This window comes from Piliocolobus tephrosceles, chromosome 14 (assembly GCF_002776525.5).
Source record: "Piliocolobus tephrosceles isolate RC106 chromosome 14, ASM277652v3, whole genome shotgun sequence".
Lineage (NCBI taxonomy): Eukaryota > Metazoa > Chordata > Mammalia > Primates > Cercopithecidae > Piliocolobus > Piliocolobus tephrosceles.
Window position 1 is genome coordinate 105,859,967 of NC_045447.1, and position 25,331 is coordinate 105,885,297.

General features: G+C 37.4%; 1 protein-coding gene across 1 annotated transcript in view; it reads right to left on the bottom strand.

The window, feature by feature from the left end:
* Positions 1-25,331, bottom strand: part of LOC111527687 (epithelial-stromal interaction protein 1) — an 82,971-nt gene that overhangs the window by 13,933 nt on the left and 43,707 nt on the right. Inside the window, exons 4-6 of the mRNA XM_031934028.1 lie at positions 25,072-25,165; positions 17,719-17,802; positions 616-689 (exon numbers count right to left, since the gene is read on the bottom strand). Coding sequence (XP_031789888.1) covers positions 616-689; positions 17,719-17,802; positions 25,072-25,165 — 252 coding nt within the window. The remainder of the gene's footprint in view (positions 1-615; positions 690-17,718; positions 17,803-25,071; positions 25,166-25,331) is intronic.

Genomic DNA, 25,331 nt, shown 5'->3' on the forward strand with positions numbered 1-25,331 from the left:
CATAATAATGGCAGACAATATGGTGCTTATTGGCACTGTCCCAACAGTAACATGATATTTTACTAGGTATTCTTAAGTCTGATATTAGGATTAAGATGGGGAGTGCTCAGACTGTTTGAAAATTACTTAATGGTTCTAAGATTTTTTTCTCTAATGTATTTGTCAATATTAAATAACTTTAATGAGTTTTTGTCTGAGCTTTTGTACTCAAGTATGGGTATCTGACCATCTATATTAACGTAATTATTCTAATTAAGTCTATAAATGGTACAGCATCATCTCAAATTAGGATGCTCTGTCCCATGGAAGGAAAATTAAACATACCTTAATTGAACACACAGCTTAAGAACATGATTCAGTTTCCTAATGTGAGTTTATGCCACCTAGCCAAGAAAATTGGATATTTGTGTGCCTGCGCATATGTACACGTGTGTGCTCATGTATGTAGCAGTTGGCATGCCTCATACATACATCACGTCTCAACAACAGATTTAAATGTAATGCACATTCCAAAACCATATTAATAATGTTACTGTAATGTTTTCCTAAAACGCTGTACAAACTTTGTAGGTAATTGATTTAACCGAGGATGCTTATTTTATTAGCCAGTTATACCTCCTGTGTTCAGTCTGGTGGATTTTGGCTCTTTCTTCCTCTTGCTGCTGCCGCTTAAGTTCCAGTAATTCACTCTAGGAACAATAAAAGTTTGAAAATATGGTTTTCAATTAACACGGTTGTACAGAAGATACCCAAATCAATTACATATTTAACCTCAACTGGTACAATATTTCATTTTTGAAACTTTTACTTAAGTACTATTTGGATGTGAAATTATTTTCTTATATACGTAAGTAGCCAATAACTGTGGCTTGGTCAAACAGAATTGCTCTGTGAGTATAAAATTGCTAGATTAAAAGCCAATATGCATGGTCAAGATACTAGACCAATAGGTACAACACAAACAGAGAAAAATACAATGTAACTCAAATTCATCTATGTCTTATAGAGAAAAACAAATCACATTAGTTCCTTCAGGAATATCACACAATACGATTTCTTGGTATTTCTCTAGCATTTCTTTCCTAATAAATTCATAGCATCTTACAAATAAACATTGGACTCAATCTTGTAGTGCAATTCTCTTAATAAAACATTCTCTATCCTGGAGAATAAGCAATCACCTATTATTGGTTAGTTACTTCTAATACCAGCAGAACTTTGAGATCTCTGGAGGAGATAGTTTGCTTCATATAAATCACATTATTATAACTAAATCTTTAGCTTCCAACAGTCTGCTTATCTTCTGGGAAGATGCAACTTAACTTCCAGACCCAGTTACTATGTTTACAGTATTATACCAAAGAACCAACCCCAGGATTTCTCTAATACCCAACTGTCTACCCTAAGGCAGAATAAATTTTAATCCCATTTCAAAGACAAAAAAATGCAAAGAGAAGAAAATCATTAGGCCCAAGTCATATACCAGTGCCTGAGTCAGAGAGACTTTCTGGTAGAGAAAATACTGTGTCTTAATCAACACATACCAATAAAAGGTTGCTATTGTTGTTTTAACTCCCAAACTTCCTGGATGAAAAGTATACAGAAAACTCAGAGTTCAGGTTGACATTTTATTAACTTTGTTCAAAGACCCTCTAATATTCCACAGTCCCCCAAAATAAAAAGACTTGTTTCTTATACTGTGATATTCCAAATAAATTCCTCATCAATCCCTAAAGCACACTGCTTAACTCTATTTCCTACGTAACACCAAGGGGAAATCATTGAATAATATTTGAGTTTCTGAAATCAGTGAATAACATCTGCCCACTCAATAAGCATTTATTATGCACCTAACTGCCAAGTTTTATGCTCAAGTCTCACTCTTGCACAACAGGATCGTTTTTTAGTCTACCAAGTATTAGTACTCCTTATCAGTACTACCAAGTATACTGATGTGAAAGAAGCTCCTGTCCTCTCCCTTGTCTCCACAATCATTTTCAATTCCTGCATGTGGTTTTGTCAGTAATTTTCTTCTTCTTAATAGTATGCACGTTTATTCATTTCTTCATGTTTAAAAAACTGTATCATCTTTTGACTACCTACAATGGAAAAAGATTGATGTCTCTCTATTACTACCTCCACCCCAATCCCAACTTCCTCTCATAGTACATCCCCAGCCTCATTCTCTTACAACATTTCTTTTTTTAACATTCAGTGTGGTGGGAGAGGGATCTAGAAATCCTATAGCTCCTCATTCAGGTTTCTAATTCATCCTCCTGTTTTCAAGTCTAGGCTTCAAAGGTACCAGGTGCCTCCAATTCCTGAACTTAACCAACTTCTGTCTTACTGCTTCTTGCAAATGAGTTCTGGCTTATCCTGCTCCACTAAATCAGTTGCCACTGACCACCTAGTTCCAGATTTAAATTTTTGGCTTGTATCTTTACTGCAGTCTACTAGTCTATTCTTTTGCTCTTGCTGGCTTATGACTTTTTAAAAAAATTCCTGTATTTTTAGTGGTATATGGGGAAAGAGTGATAAAACATAAGCAAATGAAATGCTTTTCATATGCAATGTTTAACCAGAAAACCTTAATATTTTCTAATATAAGCTTTACCAGAATTGTATTATTTGATCCCACTAACAACAACTGCAAAGGTAGGCAGGCAAACAAAGTATTATGTGATAAATGAATAAGCAATATCATCCTCACCTTACAGATGAGGAAACAGGATCAGAGACAAGTTTTAGTAACTTGTCAAGAGCTAAATAGCTTATTAGTAGCAAAATAAAGACTGGGGCTTACATTTTCTTGTATCTAATAATCTTTTGCATGATGCATTCAAAATAAATGGTTGGAATTGAGGATGTCTTCATGGTGGTTCATCATACTCAAGTATAAACAGTCACGTCCAGAACTATAAGACCCATTCACATTCAAAAGCTTTAGCAGAATATATGTTAACCCAAGCACAAATCTAAATCCTTCTTGCCAAAGGATGCTGATTATTTTCACATTCATTAACCCTATTTCTCCAAGGACCAACTTCTGGTATCTGGCCCATTGTGAGTTTAATACAATGAACTCTGAACAAACTTAACTCTCATTAGTTCTGGAGTATGACACAAAGACAAAAAAAGTATTATATATATATATATTTATATGCATATTATGACATGTTACTTTAAAATAATTTTTAAGGTAATTTTTTCAGACTTGGCAAAATGATCATGAAACTTGTCTGAGGGAAAAAAATGCAATCGTAGCCATAAAAAAATCCTGAAAAAGAAAACAAAAAAATGAGAAAGAACCAGCTTCATCAAACATTGAAAGACATCATATGAGAACACGTGGATGGGGACAACACATACTGGGACCTGTTGGAGTGGAGGATGTAGGGGGAGGGAGAGCTAATGGATGCTGGGCTTAAAACCTAGGTATTGGGTTGATCTGTGCAGCAAACCACCATGGCACACGTTTACCTATGTAACAAATCTGCACATCCTGCACCTGAACCCCTGAATTTAAAAGTTGAAGAAAAAACATATCATAAAACAATTCGAGTCTAAGAAGAGACGTGTTACATATGGAAATGTAGTTTATCATAGAGTTGTTGTGCTAAACCAATGCAGGAGACAGAGTTTCATGAATGATGATGGACTAGTCAACTACTGTAAGAAAGATCAAAACTGGATCCTTAACGTTGATTAAATAAATTTTATAGAAGTCTAAGATTTGAGCCTAGACGATGGGAATAGAAGGTTTCAAAGGCAGCACAGGTGAATTTATTTATAAACTTGGAGTGAGGAAGTTCCAGAAGTTATGAAAAGAAAAAGACTGACAAATTTGGCTGCATGAAAATTCAAATCTTTCATTTGGAAAAAATACCATAAAATTTAAAAATGAACTGTTAATGAATGTTTAAGATACACAAAGGCTAATTCCATTTTCATTTATTTATTCATTAAATATCTGAGTGTCTATTATGAGCCAGGCTTGCATCTACATAATAGGCTATAGTAGTGAACAAGATAGATGAGATCCTTGCTCTTTTAGAGTTTATGTTCTAGAGAAAGGCAACCCATAAACAAGTGAGAAAAATATCCAACCATAATCCCAGGCAGAGGATTAAAACACACTGATGTGAGATTCAGTGGCTCAGTGACTATTTTAGGTTGAGACTCAGGAAATGTCCCAGAAAGCGGGTAAGGACTTCACATAAACCAATAAGGAAAAAACAACCAAACAGAAGAAGGGCCAAGGGATAGGAGCAGGCAGTTCACAGATAAACTACAGATGCCTGTCCATTCAAAATGGTCATTATCTTCACTCAAAATCAAAGAAAAATTAAAACAATGAGATAAAATATTTCTATTGCATTGACAAAAATCAGAAAAGTTTGACAGAAAACACTCTGGTATAGCATCTAAATTAGTGAAACCTAATTTGGTTTTTGGAGGTCAATTTAGCAATAAGCATCAAAATGTAAGATGTATACATCCCTTGCAGAAGTGTTCAAAGATGTATGTATATGAATATTCAGTTATATTACTGAAACTGTAACAGTTCAGGGAAAAATGTTAATGCCCACCAACAAAAAACTCGCATGATAAGTGAGACCATCAGCACAATGGAATACAATGAAACAGTTACAAAGAATAAGATGGATGTTTTGTAAGGCAGAGCGGGGGGCCTACGGAGAGATCTCTAAGATACATTAAGTGAGAGGAGATAGGTTCAGAGCCGTTTTCTTGGGATGCTTCTACATAAATAGAAAACATATACATTCATTCATTTCGACTTTTATATGCTGGTGTGTATCCAAAACATTTAATGAAAAACTACACAAGAAAATGTTAACTGTAATTAACACTGGGTAGCGGTGCCTGAAGTGTGAATGGGCAAGAAAAGGATGCTTTACTATCTTACATAGGTTTTGTTTATTAACTTTTGAACCATCTGTATATATGATTTCCTCATACCATCAGTAGGAATTTATTATCAGTGTGAGAGGCCATTTCTGTTTCCTTATACTTTATTTAAAAATTCCAATAAATATGTAAATGTTAACACAGAGAGATATAAAAGAGCAAAAAACTACACATGAAGCGAAGAACTGTTAGGGAGGAAGAAAAGAAGATGGGAAGAGACCAACATACATCAACCTATTATGGAGGCAAGGAAAGGGGATAAGAGATGAAGACCAGGAGAGAAACGAGGACAGGAGCTGATGAGGCATCAGCTCCAGAACATTGCTCCAGATGGCCAAAGGGAAGGTTCTGGCATCGCTGCACTCAGGATTATTATCCTATAACTAGCAAAGCATATTTACTAAGGACAGGCTGGTTTTTCTTCCATACTAAGAAGGATAATTTCAGCTAATTAATTTGTTCTGCTGAACTGACAGCTACTGAGGATGTGTCTGCATGCCTTATAAGCATATTCTTGGTTCATTTACTGAGATCCCACACAGAAGTTCAATATCTAGAGTTAAGCAAATAAAAAATAAGTTGTTCTTGTTCCAAGGACCAAGCTTGGGACATGAAAAAGCATCAAAGCACTCTAAGCAGGAGGACAATGACAACTCAATGCATATTGTCACACGCCAACCATTTCCCAGATACCTGGGTTCATGCTAAAGGTACAGATACCAGCACAGCTCCACCCTGAAGTAAATCACAGTAAAATAAGGCAGACAGATCCAGGAACAGTTCTGATACAAGGTAAAAAGAAATGTGCTGCTAAACACAACTTTAAGCCACATGACATGGGAATACAAGGAAGGAATGCAAACAAGAGAAGGGTGTTCAACACTTAGTGTTCGTGCATTGTCTTATCACAGTGCTCTGCAAATCCCTACATCCATACGGAGCTGCACACAAAGGAAGGTATGTTGGTGATATGATAAGCAAAACACCATCTTAGAGATTGAAAGTGTGGAACTTCCTATAAACATCGGCCAAGTGGTACATGGTAAACGAGGACAACACTGCAAATAGCGCCACTGCCTTTGGCCACCCGATGCAGTGCTCACCCAGGAGGGCTGCTCTGCTGGGGAGCTGCAAGATGGCACCAATATCTCTGCTTGGAGCCCAAGCCAATAAGAAGAAGAAGAGGGGTCGCCATTTCCAGCAAGAGGTTGCAAACATCATTTCTCCGGGCTCCAATTGTCTGATGGTGCCCCTGTTCTACAGAAGGGTCAACTACACAACAGACAGCGGTGTGTAAGGCTGGATGCTTAAGAAACCTGACAACGTTAGGGGGAAAGCATGCTCCAAAGCAAAGTTTCAGTGTGGTAACTGAAGATGAACATGGGGTCATATTAAAACCATGTCTGAATCCCAGCAGAGTGTGTTCCGACACGGTTCAGCTTGATTGCTTTATGTAAACATGAAAATGCCATTGCCTGGCAGGACAAACTTCTCCCAGGAGAGCATGTTCTCGCAACACAACAAGAGGGAAAGGATAGTGGAAGCAGGAGAGTTGAGACCATGAAGTCATGAAGTTCAAGAATGCCTTCCTTTGAAGGTTTAACACAGAAGAGCTTTCAGGGGCGGGAGGAGAGTTTAAAGAAGTCCTGGTTCTCAGGCATCCACAGTAATACCTTTGCCTTGAAGGAGAAAGATGGCCTTGGTTATCAAGAATGGGGAGAAAAGGCACCAGCTACCACCCAAAATTTACAGAGCACTAACCAAATGAAGGCAAATAAATACTAATGGGTGAAGCAGAGCTTTAAAATAACACAAGTCATGTACACTCTCCTCTTACCAGCTGTTGTTAGATTTTAATTTTTAATTTTTTAATTGACAGTTTGTACATATTTATAGGATACAATTTGATATTTTGATACTATATATGTTGCAAAATGATCAAATCAGGGCACTTGGTGTGTACATGATCTCATGCATTTATCATTTATTTGTAGTGAGAATATTCCAAAGCCTCTTATCTAGCTATTTTGTAAGGCACACAGTCTCACTGTCAACCACAGTCACTCCACTGTATAACAGAACATCAAAATCAAAACGTATCCCTCTTATCTAATTGTAACTTTGTACTTGCTGTTGCTAGTTCTATCATTTTAACACAGAGAGAAATGAACTTCCAGTTACAATAATCATGGAATCACAGCTCTATGTCTCCCACCTAAAAATATTTCCTGCACAAAATGCAAGGAGGAGGTAGGTTTCAAAACTTATCTGCACTCTATTTTATGATCTTTGTTTTCATTTTCATATATGTGAGCATATTTCTATTATGTTATTAAAATGTGGTCATAATTGCTGCATGATATTTATTCCAAACTCCAAAAACTTCAAATCCTCTATCACTGAACGAACTGTTTCAAATTTCCCATTAATCTTCTGTTAAAAATAAACAACCTTGTACGTGTATCTTGTGTGCATCTCTCATTATTTCCTCAGAATACATGTATACCTTTAGATCTAACATTTTTACTTTTGGGAAACTCTTCAGAATTTGATGTTGCCAAAGTGCCTCTCAGTTTATCCTCTCACCAGTAACAGTACTTGAGTGTTTGTGGTATATATTGATACCGACTAGTGGAAGTTCTCCTTACCCCAACAAATACATAAATTATTATTCATGTTTTTCTAAAGTTTAAATTTCATTATTATTCTCTCAGTTGAAATTTAGAAACAGTATTTTCAAATTACCTCAAATTCCACTGAAATTTATTACTAGAATTGCATTAAACTTACAAGTAAATTTGGATATAACTATAGTTATTGAAATACTGAGTTTTAGCATTTGGGAATATTAGCCATCTCTGCTTTATTCAAGCTGACTTTTATGTATAATAACCAAAACAGCGTGGTACTGGCTTACAAACAAACATACAGACCAGTGGAACAGAATGGAGAGTCCAAAAATACATCCACACATGTAGAGCCAACTGATTTTTGGCAAAAGTACCAAGAACATAGGGGAAAGGACAGTCTCCTCAATGAACAGTAGTGGGAAAACTGAATATCCATATGCAGAAGGATGAAATTAAATCCTCTTCTCTCATCACATACCAAAAACAACTCAATCTGACAGTTTTCATAAAAGGCGTTAAAAAATAATCAACTCAAAATGGATTAAAGACTTTAAATGTAAGACCTGAAACTGGAAAAGTACTAGAAGAGAATATGGGGGAGGCTGGGCACGGTGGTTTATGTCTGTAATCCCCACACTTTGGGAGGCCGAGACAGGCAGATCACCGGAGGTTAGGAGTTCAAGACCAGCCTGGCCAATATGGCAAAGCCCCATCGCCACTGAAAATACAAAAATTAGCCAGGCACGGTGGCACACACCTGTAATCCCAGATACTTGGGAGGCTGAGTCACGAGAATTGTTTGAATCCCAAAGGCAGAGGTTGCAGTGAGCCGAGATGGTGACACTGCACTCCAGCCTGGGTGACAGACTCTGTTTCAAAAAAAAAAAGAAAGAAAAGAAAAAGAAAATATAGTGGAAAAGCTCCATGACATTGGTCTGGGCAAAGATTTTTTGGCTAAGACTTTAAAAGGACAGGCAACAAAAGCAAAAACAGACAAATGAGATTACATCAAACTAAAAAGTTTCTACACGGCAAAGGAAACAGTCAACAGACTAAAGAGACAATCTACAGAATGGGAGAAAATATTTGTAAACTATATATCTAATAGGGGGTCAGTACCCGAAATACATAAGGTACTCAACTCAATAGCAAGAGAACAAATAACCTAATTTTTAAAATAAGCAAAAAGGGCCAGGCACAGTGGCTCACGCCTATAATCCCTACACTTTGGAAGGCCGAGGTGGGTAGATCACCTGAGGTCAGGAGTTCAAGACCAGCCTGGTCAACATGGTGAAACCCTGTCTCTAATAAAAATACATTAAAAAAAAAAAATAGCTGGGTGTGGTGATGGGTGCCTGTAATCCCAGCTACTCAGGAGGCTGAGGCAGGAGAATCGCTTGAAAAAGAGAGGCAGAGGTTGCAGTGAGCCAAGATCATGCCATTGCACTCCAGCCTGGGCGACAAGAGCAAAACTCCATCTCAAAAATAATAATAAAAATACAATAAAATAGGCAAAAAGCTTGAGTAGCTGTTTCTCAAAAGAAAACATGCAAATGGCCAACGGGTATATGAAAAAAATGCTCAACATGACTAATCATCAGGAAAATGCAAACTAAAACCACGATGAGCTATTATCACACCCCCATTACAAGGGCTATCATCAAAAAGGACAAAAGATAACAAGCTCTGGCAAGAATATGGAGAAAAGGGAACCCTTACACGCTGCTTGTGGGGATGTAAATTAGTACAGCCATTATGAAAAGAGGTATTAGGTTTCCTCAAAAAAATTAAAAACAGAAGTACCATACGATCCAGCAATCCCACTACTGGGTGTCTATCCAAAGGAAATAAAACGAGTATGTCAAAGAGATATCTGCACCCCCATGTTTATTGCAGCACTGTTCACAATAGCCAAGATATGGAATCAACCTAAGTAAGTGTCCATCAATGGATGAACGGATAAAGAAAATGTGAGATATATACACAATGGAATATTATTCCACCATAAAAAGAAGGAAATCTTGTCATTTGCAACAGCATGGATGAACCTGGAGGACATTATGTTAAATGAAATAAGCCAGGCACAGAAAGACAAATACCACATGATTTCATTTACACATGGACTTTAAAAAGCTGATCTCGTAGAAATAGAGTAGAATCGTAGTTACCAGAGGCTGGGGTGGTTAGGAGGAAATGGTGGGGTACGGGGAGATATTGGTCAAAGGATATGTAATTACAGTTAGATATGGGGAATAAATTCAAGAGGTCTATTGCATGATAAAGTTAATGACAACAGTTATAGTTAATGACAATAATGATCATTTATTATATTCTTGAAAACGCAAAGAATGTTAAGTGCTCTCACCACAAAAATGGTAACTGTGAGGTAATGCATTTGTTAATTAGCTAGACTTAGCCATTTCACAATGTTTAAATACTTCAATATATTATGTTGTACATTATAAATACAAATAATGTTTTGTCAATTAAAAATGGACTTTTGTGGATTCCAGGAAAGTTTTTAATTTTTTTTTTAGCTGTTGAACAATTATTTATATAGTTGCTTTTTGATTAGATCTTTTTGTCCCATAATGTATTTTCTAATTAATTTTTGCTTGTATTTGAGAAAGTTGTTGATTCTTGTATATATTTTGTAACCAACTCTCTTCTTCTTTTTTTTTTGAGACAGAGCTTCACTCTTGTTGCCCAGGGTAGAGTGCAATAGTGCAATCTTGGCTTACTGCACCCTCCGGCTCCCAGGTTCAAGCGCTTTTCATTCCTCAGCCTCCCAAATAGCTAGGATTACAGGTGCCTGCCACCATGCTCGGCTAATTTTTAGTAGAGATGGGGTTTCACCACATTGGCCAGGCTGGTCTCGAACTCCTGACCTCAGGTGATCCACCTGCCTCGGCCTCCCAAAGTGCTGGGATTACAGAAGTGAGCCACCACGCCCAGCCCAACTATTTCATTAAACTCCATTCGTTCTCATCATTTTTCAGTTGATTCTCTTAGTTTACACAGGCAAATTGCTCCCATCCATAAATAACAACCTACTTGCAATAATTAGAAAAGCTCCTTTATTGTTGGTTTAAAAATATCCAAACCTTGTTCCATTCAGTAAAAATAGGGTTTTTTTTTTTTATTTTTATTTTTTAGTTAAAAAAGTAAGGGGTTGCAAACATCCATATGTTGTTGATAGTTTTAGTATTTCACCACTGAATATAATGTTGGTTATTGGTTTATAAGACTACATGTTTGTTAATAAAATATTATTTTTAGTTTACTGAAGTGTTTTTTAATTGATAGTAAAAATTAAAATTTATCAATGTCTTTTTGTGTAACTAAAGAGATAGCCAAATATTCTTGTCACATGACCTATCCTATTGCAGTGATAAGATATAAAAAGTTTGAATACACAGCTAGTTATCTTTGCACTCCTGGAATAAACTCCACTTTGCCTTGGTAAATTGCTATTGAAAGAAAAATTTCATTAACTAGAATTTTCTTTCAGATGTTAATCTCCATCTTTATGATTGGTCTTCCTGTAAGACAGCAAGAGAGAGGGAGAGGGAGAGCGTGTGTGCGCACATGCGTGAGTGTGCACATGCTTCCTTTATCAGATTGTGACATCATGGGGATAGTGAAATAAAATTCTAAAATGTTTCGTCTTTTTTCTACTCTGAAATAATTTGTAAAGCACAGGGAAACAAATCTGTTCCTTGAAAATTTGAAGAAACTTGCCTCTAAAATTATCCAAGTTCAGCCTCCTGGGGGAAGTAATTCTCAGAAAACTTCAGAAATCACTTGCATTTTCATTGGTCTTTATGAATAGAGTTATATATTTTCCTAGAAAATCATTCACTTAATTCAAATTTTTAATTTATTAGCACAGCATTGTCTACAGTAACACAGTTTTAATCTTTTCCAAATCTATGGTTCTAGTCCCTCATTTCTAATGCTGTGTATTTGCATTTTTACTAACCTCTTCTTGATTAGACTTACCAAAGATGTGTTCATTTGTTGACCTTATCAAAGAACAAGCTGTTGGATTTTTATAACAGCTGTTTCTTAGAGTTTTATTATTAATTTCTCTTCTTAATTACTTTCTTCAGAATCATTTATTGCTTTTGTTCTAAATTCTTGGATTAGATGCTTAATTCATTTTTTTTTTTTAGTATTGAATGGATTAAAATGTTGTCATTTTCTTTGAGTACAGCTTTACATGAATTTCCTATAAAAGGCTCTCCCTATAATTTTGTATGTGTTCTACAGTAATAATTTCCTTTGTCACCCAATCGTTTATTTTCTGACTTTCAGTATTTTACTGATTCTTGTATATATTTTGACTATAAAATCAATGACTTTCTAAATGACTATAAAAACAATAACCATGCACAATCAATAAGTGCAATCAGCTTATCAGCTATTTTAAGACATTTCTGAAAGAGAGAAAGAGACAGGTTACATTACAAGGGAAAATCAATGTGCAGGATAAATTAGAGCTAAGACCATCTGCTTCTGAAGGAGCTCCAGGAGGGAATACTGGGACAGTCATTAAGATGATCAGTTAGGGCCGGGCGTGGTGGCTCAAGCCTGTAATCCCAGCACTTTGGGAGGCCGAGACGGGCGGATCACGAGGTCAGGAGATCAAGACCATCCTGGCTAACACGGTGAAACCCCGTCTCTACTAAAAAATACAAAAAAAAAAAAAAAAAAAACTAGCCAGGCAAGGTGGTGGGCGCCTATAGTCCCAACTACTCGAGAGGCTGAGGCAGGAGAATGGCATGAACTCGGGAGGCGGAGCTTGCAGTAAGCCGAGATCCGTCCACTGCACTCCAGCCTGTGTGACAGAGCCGGACTCCATCTTAAAAAAAAAAAAAAAAAAAAAAAAAGGTGATCAGTTAGGAAACTGCACTGAGAGCAGCTTGGTGGTGGGTTCTTTCCCCTCCCACACTTGCACTACATAGTAGGCAGCACCATCATGGCCCATAAGGTAAGAAGTGAACGGGAGAGCCATGGCTGGGCTCAGGGAAACAGGGCAACGGCCCAAGTACCTACTGACTATAAGAGAACACGAGGCTACTCCACATAGAAGACAAGCTCCTACATACCTCACTCAGCAGCATATCCAAATATATATATAAGGAGATAAGAAAAACCAAACATTTGAGAAAGAATTCCATGGGAGATAAAGATTAAAATAGAAAGAAAAAAAAAACAGTTAATATGGTAAATAGAAAACTTTAACGTTTGTATAGTTACAAACATACAAACATTAAGTAAAATGAGATGAGAAAGAATACTGCACTTACAAAGCAGAACACCGCTACTTACCAAATCAGCAATCGTGGTAAATAAACATACTCAATATGTGCCAAATAATCAGAATGAAAAGTCAAGAAAAAAATTTAGTGAGCAGGATGATCTAGCTAAAGCTTTCTTCCAGAATCCAATTAAAAAAAAAAAAAGGCCAAAGGGATAAGAAGTATAAGAAAACAACGAAGGTATACACACAATAGATATGAAATGTCCAAAGTCCATTTGATAGATGTCCCAGAAATGGAGAACAAAGACAATATGGGTAAAGAGACATGGAAGAAAAAAGGAAAACTGAAGAGAGACATGTATTTTCAGATTAAAAGAGACAACCAAAGGCTATGCAAGATTAGAAACAAAAATAGAAACACTGAAATTTCTTATAGTACAGGAAGGGGGAGTGGAGAGAAGAAAAAAACGGTAAATAAATGAAACAGAAAATTCAGTGTCAGTATAAAAAAGAAAACATAACTAATAAAAAGTAAATCATGTAGTAAGAATACAAATACATGCAAATGTGCTAGTAATCATAATAAATGAGAACACATCAAATCTACCCATTAAAAGATATTCTGAAACTAAGTAAAAGGAAAACCAGACTTTTTTTTTCCACTCAAAATCTACTTGAAACCATGACACAGAGATGTTAAAATTAAGTGATTAAAGAAATGTCATGTAAATGCTAACAACAACAACAAAAAAAAACTGGTAGAGGAATTATTAGAATCAGACAAAACAGTCAAAAAAGAAATCAAGCTGACAAATCATTAAATGCAAAAAGTAGTATACTTCATATTGATAAAATCTATCCTCAAAGGTAGGTTCCCCTTAGTCTCATTGGTCAAAACTGTATCACATGTCCACAGCGAAACCAATCGCAGGCAAGGAGAATGGAATTCTCATGAAGAGTTAGACCACTTTGGGAATGAATCCTGGAGCTGGGGTAGAACCTGCCTTTTCTGAAACACAGTTCATGCAAAGTAGAACGGATATTTGAAGAAAAATCAGAACTGTAGAGAGGCAGGCAATCAACAATATTTGATACATCACTCTGAAATTATCACAACACATAATTTATTTCCTTGCAGCATTAGGGTTATGGTTTGGCTCTGTGTCCCCAGCCAAATCTCATGTTGAATTATAATCCCCAATTTTGGGGGAGGGACCTGGTGTGAGGTGATTAGATCATGGAGGCAGGTTGCCTCCCTGTGTTCTCATGATAGCGAGTTCTCAGGAAATCTGTTTGTTTAAAAGTATATAGCACATCCACCTTTGCTCTCTCTCCTGTTGGCCATGTGAAGATGTGCTTCCTTCCCCTTTGGCTTCCATCATGATTCTAAGTTTCCTGAGGCCTTCCCAGCCACGTTTTCTGTATAGCCTGCAGAACTGTGAGCCAATTAAACCTCTTTTCTTTATAAATTACCCAGTCTCAGATAGTTCTTTATAGTAATGAGATAACTGACTAACACAATTAGTTACTACAAATAACTACAAGGTGATGAATTACTATAAAATTTACAAGTATAATATTGTATTTGTTTGTCTCCTTTTAATTGTCTACCTCCTCCATTAGAATGTAAATTTCAGGAGAGCTGGAAACTTGTCTATCCTGATCTTAATTATAGCTTCAGCAACTTGCACAAGGCTCAGTATATAACAGGAACTCAATACATATTTGCCGATAGAATGAATGAATGAGTGCTGGGAGAGATTACTCTGAGACAGATCAACCAGAAAAATACAGTTGAAAAAAAAAAAAAAAAAGCCAGAAAAGGAAAGCTTTAAAGTGGTGTTAGTGTAATAGAGTTCAGGGAGAAGATAGGAATTACAAAAAGACCACTAAACTGTATGTTCAGAAGGGATTTTACATTTAGGAAGCAATTTCAGTAACAGCATTTGTGAATATAAACCAGATCATAAGGAATTAAGGATGAAGTGAGTAATAAAGCAGTGGTTACAGTAAAATTACCTTTGTCTTTTTTTAAATTTGCTAGAAGCAGTAAAGGTAATATCTCTGAGGATAGCAAAATCAAGGAAGGGGTTAGCTGGTTTATTTTAGAATGGTGAAATGAGATGAGAAGTTCACATGTGCTCTATCATCTTCTTCATGACCTACTGGCACCAACCATGGCATATTTCTGACAAAAAAAGGAACTATCCAATGGAGAAGAATGTATTGAAGATATAGAAAAAAGAGGAATTACAAATAAATTTCTAGAAGAAGGAAGTGAATCACATGTAAGATATTTAGAGTTTAAGCTGAGGAGGCTCTTTTTGTCCCCCAGAGCCAAGAGCAATTAAAAATGTGAAAGTCAGAGAGACACATAGAACATAACTCATGTGCTATCACCTAAACTTAACCTAGATTATTTACCTAAGAATTATTCCACAGTAGATATCCAATAAATATTTGTTGAATGAATGGAATAAACAAACACATAAATGGGTGCAATGATAAAAATGTATTGTGTTTTGTATCTTCTTATAGTAAACATGATCTTCCCATTTTCTTAAGGTAAATAATTCAAGTGATAAGGAATGAAAGGTTCTACAAAGAAAGAAATGCCTTAGGCTGGGTGTGGTGGCTCACGCCTGTAATCCCAACACTTTGGGAGGCCAAGGCGGGTGGATCATTTGAGGTCAGGAGTTCGAGACCAGCCTGGCCAACGTGGTGAAACCCCGTTTCTACTAAATACACAAAAATTAGCTGGGTGTTAGTGGCATGCGCCTGTAATCCCAGCTACTTGGGAGGCTGAGGCAGGAGGATCACTTGAGCCTGGGAGGCGGAGGTTGTCATGAGCCGAGATCACACCACTACACTCCAGTCTGGGTGACAGGGAGACCCGGTCTCAAAAAAAAGGAAATGCCTTCAATGAACATTTCCCAACAACAACACGTCAGCAAAACAAGAGAGAAGCAAAAGTAAGGTAGAATAGATGGATGAATATCCTTGTGTAGTCTACTGTTACTGAAATCCCTAATGATGGAATTATTTATATATTAAAGTTATTCATTTTACTGAAAGCTACAGTAAGGAAATCATTTATGTAAAAGGATATATAATAAAAATATGGTCAATGAACAACCAGAAAATATGTATATATCAATATTTATCTAAGCCTAGGATAAAAACAAGATTAAGAAATTAAAAGTTTGATTTTCACTATTTAAAATAACTGTTCAACCTGAAAATTAAATCCCAGATCTAGTATTCTAATTTGTTAAGTATTCTCTTTGTCAAATGTTCTACTTTTAATAGTTTTTATGTTCCAAATACATATACCAAACTTTTAAAAACGCTATTTAAAATCCACTAGAAGTTATTTAAAAATAAATCATATCTACAACTGACTTTGCAACATTCACCTTAGTGTGCTACGTACATCACAATTTTATGTTAAGTTAAAAGCTCATAGAAACAGATGAACACCTTTATGTCGTTTGGCAGACCACTAAAAGTACAACATGACTATGTACCAGATTTAGCTTTTACTTGTTAACCACTAGAATCTTACCATAACATTGCCTATTCAATTGTAGATTTCAAGATTAGGATCTTGTCAAGACAAAAAGATATTTATTAAAAGAAAAAAAGGGATAAAAGTGTTTCATGGTTCGTCTTTGCTTACATACGAGCTAAATAAGTAAATTTACAACTGACATGATTTCTTTCAATGATTTAATGATGACCTGTGATGCACAAAACACCCAAGTGACACATTTATACCATATGCTGGGTGAAACTATGAATGAGAAAGGGGTTCCACACTATTGGGAAGAAGATAGCGCTCAAAAGGGTCAAATTCTAGCAACATCAGTTAGTACAAATAGTTCATTTTTCAATGGAATTTTTACACACAATTGTTGTAATAAATTACCTTGTTGGGGAAAGACAAAGAAAAAATAAATTAAACCAAATCAAGGAAATCAAAATGGGAGCTAGAATTCTAGTTAATTATAGAATTGAAGACATAGATTTGAGAAATGTTCTATAAGAAATAGTGACAGGATTTGTCAACCACTAGTATGGCAAGAGGAAAAGTTGGAAAATAAGAATGTTGGGAAAGATAAATTATTTCATTAGTTGCAGCCCCACCCCACTCCCTTTCTTTCTTGTTTAAAGGATCTGAAATAAAGTGGCACTTTGGAGCTAACCATGGGTCTTTCTCGTCATTCTCATTTCATGCTGAGGAGCTTCTGGCCTATTAAAAGCAGGTATGACCGTCAAGTATGCCACTGACTATTTTCAGTTACCATACCAGAAATTTCATATTGTAATGAAGATTATTCTTTAAGCACTTTTCTTAGAACACTGTGCATTCATTTCACTGATTTCCATTGCTCAAAACATATGGAATGCCTCACATATTTTTATACCTGTGTAGTGTAACTTTGTTTTAATGTATGTGTATAACTATTTTTAGTGAATATTTATGCCAGTTTCATAACTTTGCATCCCTACTCTCTTATACATTATCATATTCTCTGGATGCCATCTCTAATTTTATGTATCTTTGGTTTAAAAATAGCAATGATGGTGGTGGTGTTTTGTTTTGCAGATGAGAAGTTCACCAGTGCTCTATCATCTTCTTTGTGACCTACTGGCACCAACTATGGCAGATCCCCTGTGACTCCACGAGGCTAGGTACCATGAAAGTTTTGACCAGAAGGAGCTACCACCATACTCTTAAGACACATCCAGAAACTCACCTTTTACCTTCAATGCTTGTATTCTTGTTTTCAGGATTTTCATGTTTCTAAATCTTTCTGTTCAGAAATTCTTCAGAATTATCTAGTACCGCAAATAAACAGTTAGCAATAACTAGTAGGGGCTTGTAAGTACCTTTTGATGTTGTTCATCCTTCATCTTTTGCAATTTTCTGTTTTCTTCTGCCCTTAGAGAATCCCTATAAGCCCAGCTTCTGGCCTGTAAAGGTACAGAGAGAGAGAGGGAAAAAAACCAACTTGATAGGATAAAGTGTTGTCACAGTACACCAAGCTGCCTACTATGGGCCTGGCGCTAATAACTCAACCTCTGTACTGAGCATATAGTAAGCTCTCCATACACACTTGGTTATTGATTTATGCAAATGTCTGAAAATGTCCCTTGGGATATACAAAAAGAAAACAAGTGTAAGCACAATCATCCTGCACATTTGAAAGGATGATCTAAATGTTTAATTAAGCTTTAAAAATATCCCCTCAGAGATCATCAACATAGTTTATTCCTTCTAGTGGAAAGTTTAGGACATTTTCCAGAATATTCCAACTAATTGATCAGTCAATATTAAAGACAAGCAATAGTGGCACTGTCTTTAGAAGAACTGGCATGTCTACTGCTCATTAATGATATCTGATTAAGCAGCTTGTCAACTAGTGGTTGATACCATATAATTTCAAGGATGCATATTTTCTAAGTGCTTGCATCCCTCATCTGAATGAAGCTTATTTCTATTTCTGAAAAGCAAAACAAAGCCTGTTCAGGAACACATGACACCAAAGCCTTTGGCAAGCCAGCACATGCGGGAGAATTCAGTGTCTCTGACCCACCACACCAGAGTTCCACACCCGGGCATAGTGACCGTGTGTTCTGAAATTTATGGCATTTCAAGTGTTCTGTTTATTTGTCATATGCTTTCTCTCCTTCAATTGATCTGCATCCCCAGCTTCTGTAAGGCAAAGAGCTAATGCTTAGGAAATTACGTGGATCTCATAAAAAACTACCAGCAGCATCATGGCAGCAGGTTACATATTTCAGATCTAGTTCTCAGGACTAATAACCCATAAAGTTCAGGTAGGCTGGTTCCCCCTTTTTCCAACCTACATGAACTTTCTTATAACTTTTCTCAAGCACTTCTTAGTCCACTCCCCCATTTCTGTCACTATAAAAACCCACATACCATCAAATAGTAAGAACCACTTCCCAGAAAAAGGGAGAAGCTTTCAAAATAGTATCATCTATAGCAGTGCCAGCTGGAAAACTGGAGCTTCATGTGTTCAGAAATCCCAAACCCTGCTGCATTGGGCAGGTAAACATACATCCTATGACTTTCTCTTATTTGCATCCTAAACTCAAGGGGACTGTGCTAAGACATAGAAGGGGAAAAGTGATTCTCTGACAATCCCTTCTTTTTATTTCTGATAACCCCTTCTTTTTATATTAGAGAAGGCTAGTCTTTATCACAAATATTCCATACAAGACCTAGTGAGGAAGGGAGGAAGGGAGGGAGGGAAGGAGGGTGGGAAGAGAGGACAGGAAGACGGCAGCAGTGGACAAATGCCAGGCAGAGAATGAAATGACTCTATAAAGTACTGCATACTGACCAGTGAGCCTCTGAGTCCCTCTCTTTGAAGTTTTCTTCTGTTTCCTGTACTGTTTCTTCTGAGAGGTAAGAAATTATATATATATATTTTTAAGTAACAAAGAAAAAAGGAGGAGTTTGGAGAATTTTTTAAAAAATCTCCCCTGCTTCCCCCAAAAAAACCCAAATCAGTAAAATATTTAGAAGATAAAGTCAAGAAAATACGCCAAAATATAGAAAAAAGATAGTCAAAGATAACTTACAGGAGAAAATCTCTAAAGTTAGAAGATAAACCCGGGAAGTCTACAATTTGAATAATAGAAATTCCAAAAAGAGAAAATGAAGGGATATAAATCAAACAGATAACACAAGAAAATCATCTAGAACTACAGATGAATTTCTAGATTGAAAATCAATTTAAAAAAGACTTTCACACTAAATCACATCATTACAGAATGCCAGAAAAAGAAAAGATGATACTAAAGTATTTTCAGGGGAAACAGAGAAAATCCCCCACATAAAGTCTGAAATTCACATGGCCTTGGATTTCTCAGGAACCAGTACCCAAAGTTAGAAGAGCAATGCCTCAAAATTCTGGAGGAAAAATATGTCCAGTTTGGAATAGTCATCAATAAAAATGCAAGCAAAGTGTGAGAGTCGAATAAAGATAGTTTCAGACATGGAAGGACCTGAACATGTTTACCTTCCATGTGTCTTCTCTTGGGAAGCTACTAAGTAATATGCTCCACCAAAACAAAGAAATAAAGCAAGAAAATAGAAGAAATGAGGCCCAGAAATCAGAAAACCCAACTTAGGAAAGCAATAAAAGCAATTCCCAAGATAACTTTAAAACAGTGATTCTCAACCTTGGCTGCACATTAGAATCACCCGGGGAGCTTTTTGAAACCCTGAGGCCCAGGCCACAATACAGCAGGCTCTCTGGAGGTGTAACCCAGGTGTCTGTGATTTTTAAAGCTCCCTAGGTGACTCCAGTGTGCAGAGGAGGCTGAGAACTATAGTGTTAAAGGAAATTCCCAGAACAACAGCTGTGCACCAGGCCTACAAACACCCAGGACAGGTTAAAGCAGGAGGAAAGAGGGATCCAGGAGGGACAGAAAAAATAAATCGACAAGTTATCTGACAGGTGTAAGTTGGAAAAGTGTTTAGAAATCTGCATCAAGAGGCATTTTGTAGAACAGTCACAAAAGCTGTCAGAAGACAGTCAAATGTTCAAAGGAAACTAAGAAAACGCTAAAATAAAATATGTTCAAAGAGTTTTACAGGAAGATATAACCAGAGTATACCAACTGGCTTGGCAGTGAGAAAATGTTTATGTAGTCATAAAAGGGAAAGCTCAAATTACTGAATAATTATAAGAATGAGAGGAAGAAATGAGTTAATAAGGTCTAAAATTGATTAGTCAAGACATACCAACACATATTAACAGATATTCAGAGCTAACTAAGAAAAGAAACAAGTGGTGGGTTGCATAATGGCCCCCCAAAGATGTCCCAATCCCTGGAATCTGTGAATGTTTCTTTATATGACAAAAGGGACTTTGCAGAAATTAAGGATCTTGAAATGGAGAGATTAGCCTGGATGGTCCAGGTGGGCCCATTGTAATCACAAGGGTTATTATAAGAGGAAGCCAAGAAGGTCAGGGAGGGTGTAGAAGGTTGGGTGAGATGGAAGCTAAATTGGAGCAATGCAGCTATGTGCCAAGGGTTTGGGGGGACAGGGGACAGATGCCCCCTGGAGCCTCCAAAAGAAACCATCCCTGTTAATAACCTCATTTTAGCATTTTAAAACTCATTTTTATTTCTGATCTCCGGAAGTGTAAGAGAATAAATGTTTGTTCTATTAGGTCACTACATTTGTGGTAATTTGTTACAGCAGCAATGGGAAATGCTAAGTGTTCCAAGTGTTGGGGTGGAAGCGGAATTCAAGTGGAGCAAAGGGACACATAGTAAGTATTTTATTTGACTTCTTAATGAATGAGCATGTGACACATAGATAAAAATTACAATAACCAACCCGCACTGAGTGCTCACAGTAGTGTGAGAGAGGACAGCTGGAGAGGCATGAGCTATAGAGCTCCGGCTCTCAGACATCAACATGCACACACATCTCCCATGGATGGTGTTAAACGCAAGCTCTGATTCAGGAGGTCTGCAGTGGAGCCTGAGATCGGTCTGCATCTAAATCTTTGCTCCTAAATCTTTGCTCCTGATTTCAAAACCTTTGCTTCCCCTTGCCTTGCTTGCAAAAGCTTGGCTTCCTCTTACCCCTTTGCAGAAGCAAAGATTTAGACTCGAGGCCACTCCTCCAGACCCTAGAGGACTAAAAAGGGGCCATTCTAAAGAAAGAGACAGAATCTAGAATTGAAGGAGAGAGGGAGGGACAGAGAGAGGAAAGAGGTTTGTGCCTAAGCTAAGACATTTTGATTTTATCCTTGAAGATATGGGGGACCACTGAATGAGTTGGGGAAGTGAAACACCAGGATGAGATTTTTTCACATCGTTATTCTTTGTTGAGGAAGTAGAGGCATAAGGCCGGGTGTAGTGGCTCGCACCTGTAATCCCAGTACTTTGGGAGGCCAAGGGGTGGATCATTTCAGCCCAGGAGTTTGAGATCACCCTGTGCAATGTGGCAAAACCCTGTCTCTACAAAGACTACAAAAGTTAGCGGGGCATGGGGGTGCGTGCCTGTGGTCCCAGCTACTCAGGAGGCTGAGGTGGCAGGATGGCTTGAGCCTGGGAGGTGGAGGTTGCAGTGAGCCAGATCACACTACTGCACTCCAGCCTGGGTGACAGAGTGAGACCCTGTCTACCAAAATTTAAAAACTAAAAGATAAAAAAAGTAGGGGCAGCAAACCAGAGACTAGAAACCATTTCACATTTAACTAGAAATATGCAGTGATGGTCGCTGAGGGAGGTCTGATGATGCTGGGACTTCTGCCTACTCACACAATACAGAGAACTGCATTAATCCACATGTAAAAGTGAACCCTGTAAATATCTCTTGTCTGAAGTCCTAAGCCAAAAGGAACTTTCTTATAACTACTAAAGGATTTTTCTTGTAATCTTTTACATTGATGTAATTTTCCAGTATTTATTAAATCCCAATCTGCCAATGGCAGATCCACTTTTAAAGGAGAAAAGTACAAGAGGAAAAATCTTAGGAAAGTTACATTAGGTAGTAAAATTAAAGTATTAAAAATATATATATAAATTCCTCCAACTCATCACACCCCATATAGATGGGAATCACACAGCGTTCACATTCTATACGTTGACCATAGCTAAAGTAAACTGCAGGTGTCCTCTTTTTCCAAAGAAATGTTCTTCACAGAAGTGCAATGTACATATTTGATTTTCCTAAAGCATTAGAAATGGTTCTGCAAAGCATTCTCAGAAGAATTCTATGCATATGGATTAGACAGAATGAGAAAAGTATAATATGGGTAAAAAGTCAATTAAATATACTGAACACTGAAACCGTATTAACAGTTTGGGGTCAAAATCAGAGCAGCTATTGCATGCAGTTTATAAGGAACCAGCCCGGGTCCAATCCCACTTCATATTTTCTATTAATAGCTCTGAGGATCCTATGACAAATGCGCTAATCAATCCACAGAAAATGCAGCTCTGGGAAACATTGCTAATGCTTTGGATGACAATATTAAAATTCAGGATGATCTTGTTAAATTGAAGAAATGAGCCAAAATCAATAGAGCAGCACACGCAGTTCTACCAGGTGTTCCACATCATAGGACACAGGGAGCCCTCAAACGGAAAGGAAGACCAGCCTGGTAGGCGAAAATCCAGTTGGTAAAGCTATCCAACTCCTGTTCTCCCTCTCCCTCCCTCACAGCCACAAGGATATCCAGACGGGTGTTTAGGGTTGCCATCTACGCATGATTTAACTCCACTGCCTACAGCTCTCAACTCTTTCCCCCAGAGCCCTGCAGTGAGGGAAGAGATGATGGATTTCCTTTAATATAACTTGTAGGGCCCACACTCACTCATTTAGACTTTAGAACATCACATTAGAAGCAGAAAAAAAATAATAGGAAACAACTAAAGGTTTCTAAGTAGGAGTATAATGACCTCTTCCTAAGGAGTGTCATAATATCTTCCTGACATTTAAAAACACGGTCCCTATTGAGAAAGGGGTAAGGGGAGATGAAGATGAGGGTTGTTTAACAACTGATTTAGCTACCCAAACCCTGAGAAACCTGAGACTTTAAGAAACTTAAATTCATCTTTCCTTTCAGCTATAACCCTTACCCAGAGTCATCCTTAATAACACTTACTTTCTTGTCCCCAATTAGCAAGTCAATAACCAAGCCTTGCTGCTTTCACCTTCTGAGCAGTTTTCCGACCTGCACTCTCTTCTCCATCCTCTCCCCTGCTGTCCTGGCTGAAGTCTTCATCATCCTTCACCCAGACTGACACAGAAGTCTCGGGGGGCCTCTCTGCTTCTCTATTCCTTTAGAGCCCTGCTTCGCAATGCTACCAATGTGATCCAGAATGAAAACACAAATCCGGGGCCTATCATGGGGAGGGGGGAGGGGGGAGGGATTGCATTGGGGAGTTATACCTGATATAAATGATGAATTGATGGGTGCTGACGAGTTGATGGGTGCAGCACACCAACATGGCACAGGTATACATATGTAACAAACCTGCACGTTATGCATATGTACCCTAGAACTTAAAGTATAATAAAAAAATAAAAAAATAAAAAAAAGAATATCATTAAAAATAAATTTTGAAGTAATTCAAAAAAAAAAATAAAGTCATATAAAAATTAGCTCCTAATAGTTTATTAAGAAAAAAAAAAAAAAAAAGAAAACACAAATCCAACCTTGAGATTTCCCTGTTTAAAAATTTTCAATACCTTCAGTACTCACAGAATGAGGTTTAGGTTTTCCAAGGTGGCATGCAAATTTCTGTGGTGGTTTTCTACCAGGAGCACCACGAGCACGCAGTATGCAGGTATTTCTACATGTCTCATTGGTAAGCACTGTGTGGGGGCATTTCCAGATGTCTCAGTGTCTGGGTGGCGCTACTAGCCCTTCATGCCCAGGGGCTAGGGATACTAAACATCCTGCAGGATTCAAGACAACTCACACAATGAACTGTCCCATCTGAATTTCCAGAGGTAACACCATTGGGAAAGGGTCCTCATGGTTCCTGCTCACTTCTATATCCTACTAGCTCACTTTTCTGCACTGCGGCTACATAACTCTTCTTCTGCAACACAAGCCATACTTATTTCTTGCATTTATACCTTAACTCTTGCTCTATGTATCTTTATTAATTCTGATACCTGGAAAGACTCATCACTTTACTGATTCATAGTTTAAGCTTCTGCTCTGGTGTCATTTCCCAGGAAGCATCTAACACACATGGTCTGACTTAGATGCTTCTTCCTGATAAGGCAGTAGTGCTCTCTTACTGTGATATGCTCTGTGCTCAGCAGTTTGCTTTAAAACAATGGTGTTCTCCTTTACTAAGTTTCACTGGGCAGAAACTGTAGGCACTCAGTAGGCCTTACATAGACCTATGAATTTAAAGAATGGAAGGATGGAAGGATGGAAGGATGGAAGGATGGATGGATGGATGGGTGGATGGGTGGATGGGTGGGTAAATGAATGATTGGGTGACAGGAAGGACTTCTCTGAGGTTGTTTTAGTCTAGGTCCCCATAAAATAATACAAGCATTATTTTATAGCTCAGGCAACAGTTGAGGTCAAAGTTTCGGATCAGGTCATCTGTCTTTAGTTCCAGCATTCTGTGATGTACAAGTCACTCTATATCCCTAATCTTCAGTCACTAAATACCTCTATAAAATGTGCCAGGCAGCACCCTGCATAGCATTTCACTTACCCATGTTGAGGATTGTGGGCCACAAACAGCACTTTGACAGGCACTTCTGTCTGGTGATTCTACGTTCAGTTTGCTCAAGAACTCAGTGGTTTTGCTACCAGGAACACAAACAGGTGTTAGTGCCTTCACAAAAATATGAATATAATTCTTTATTGTTCCTTTGGATACTAACCTAGACTTATTTGGGTGATGACTAAATTTGTCCTCGGCAGAACAGAAAATTACGCTGAGAATAAGGTGTAGTAGAAATCAAAACAGAA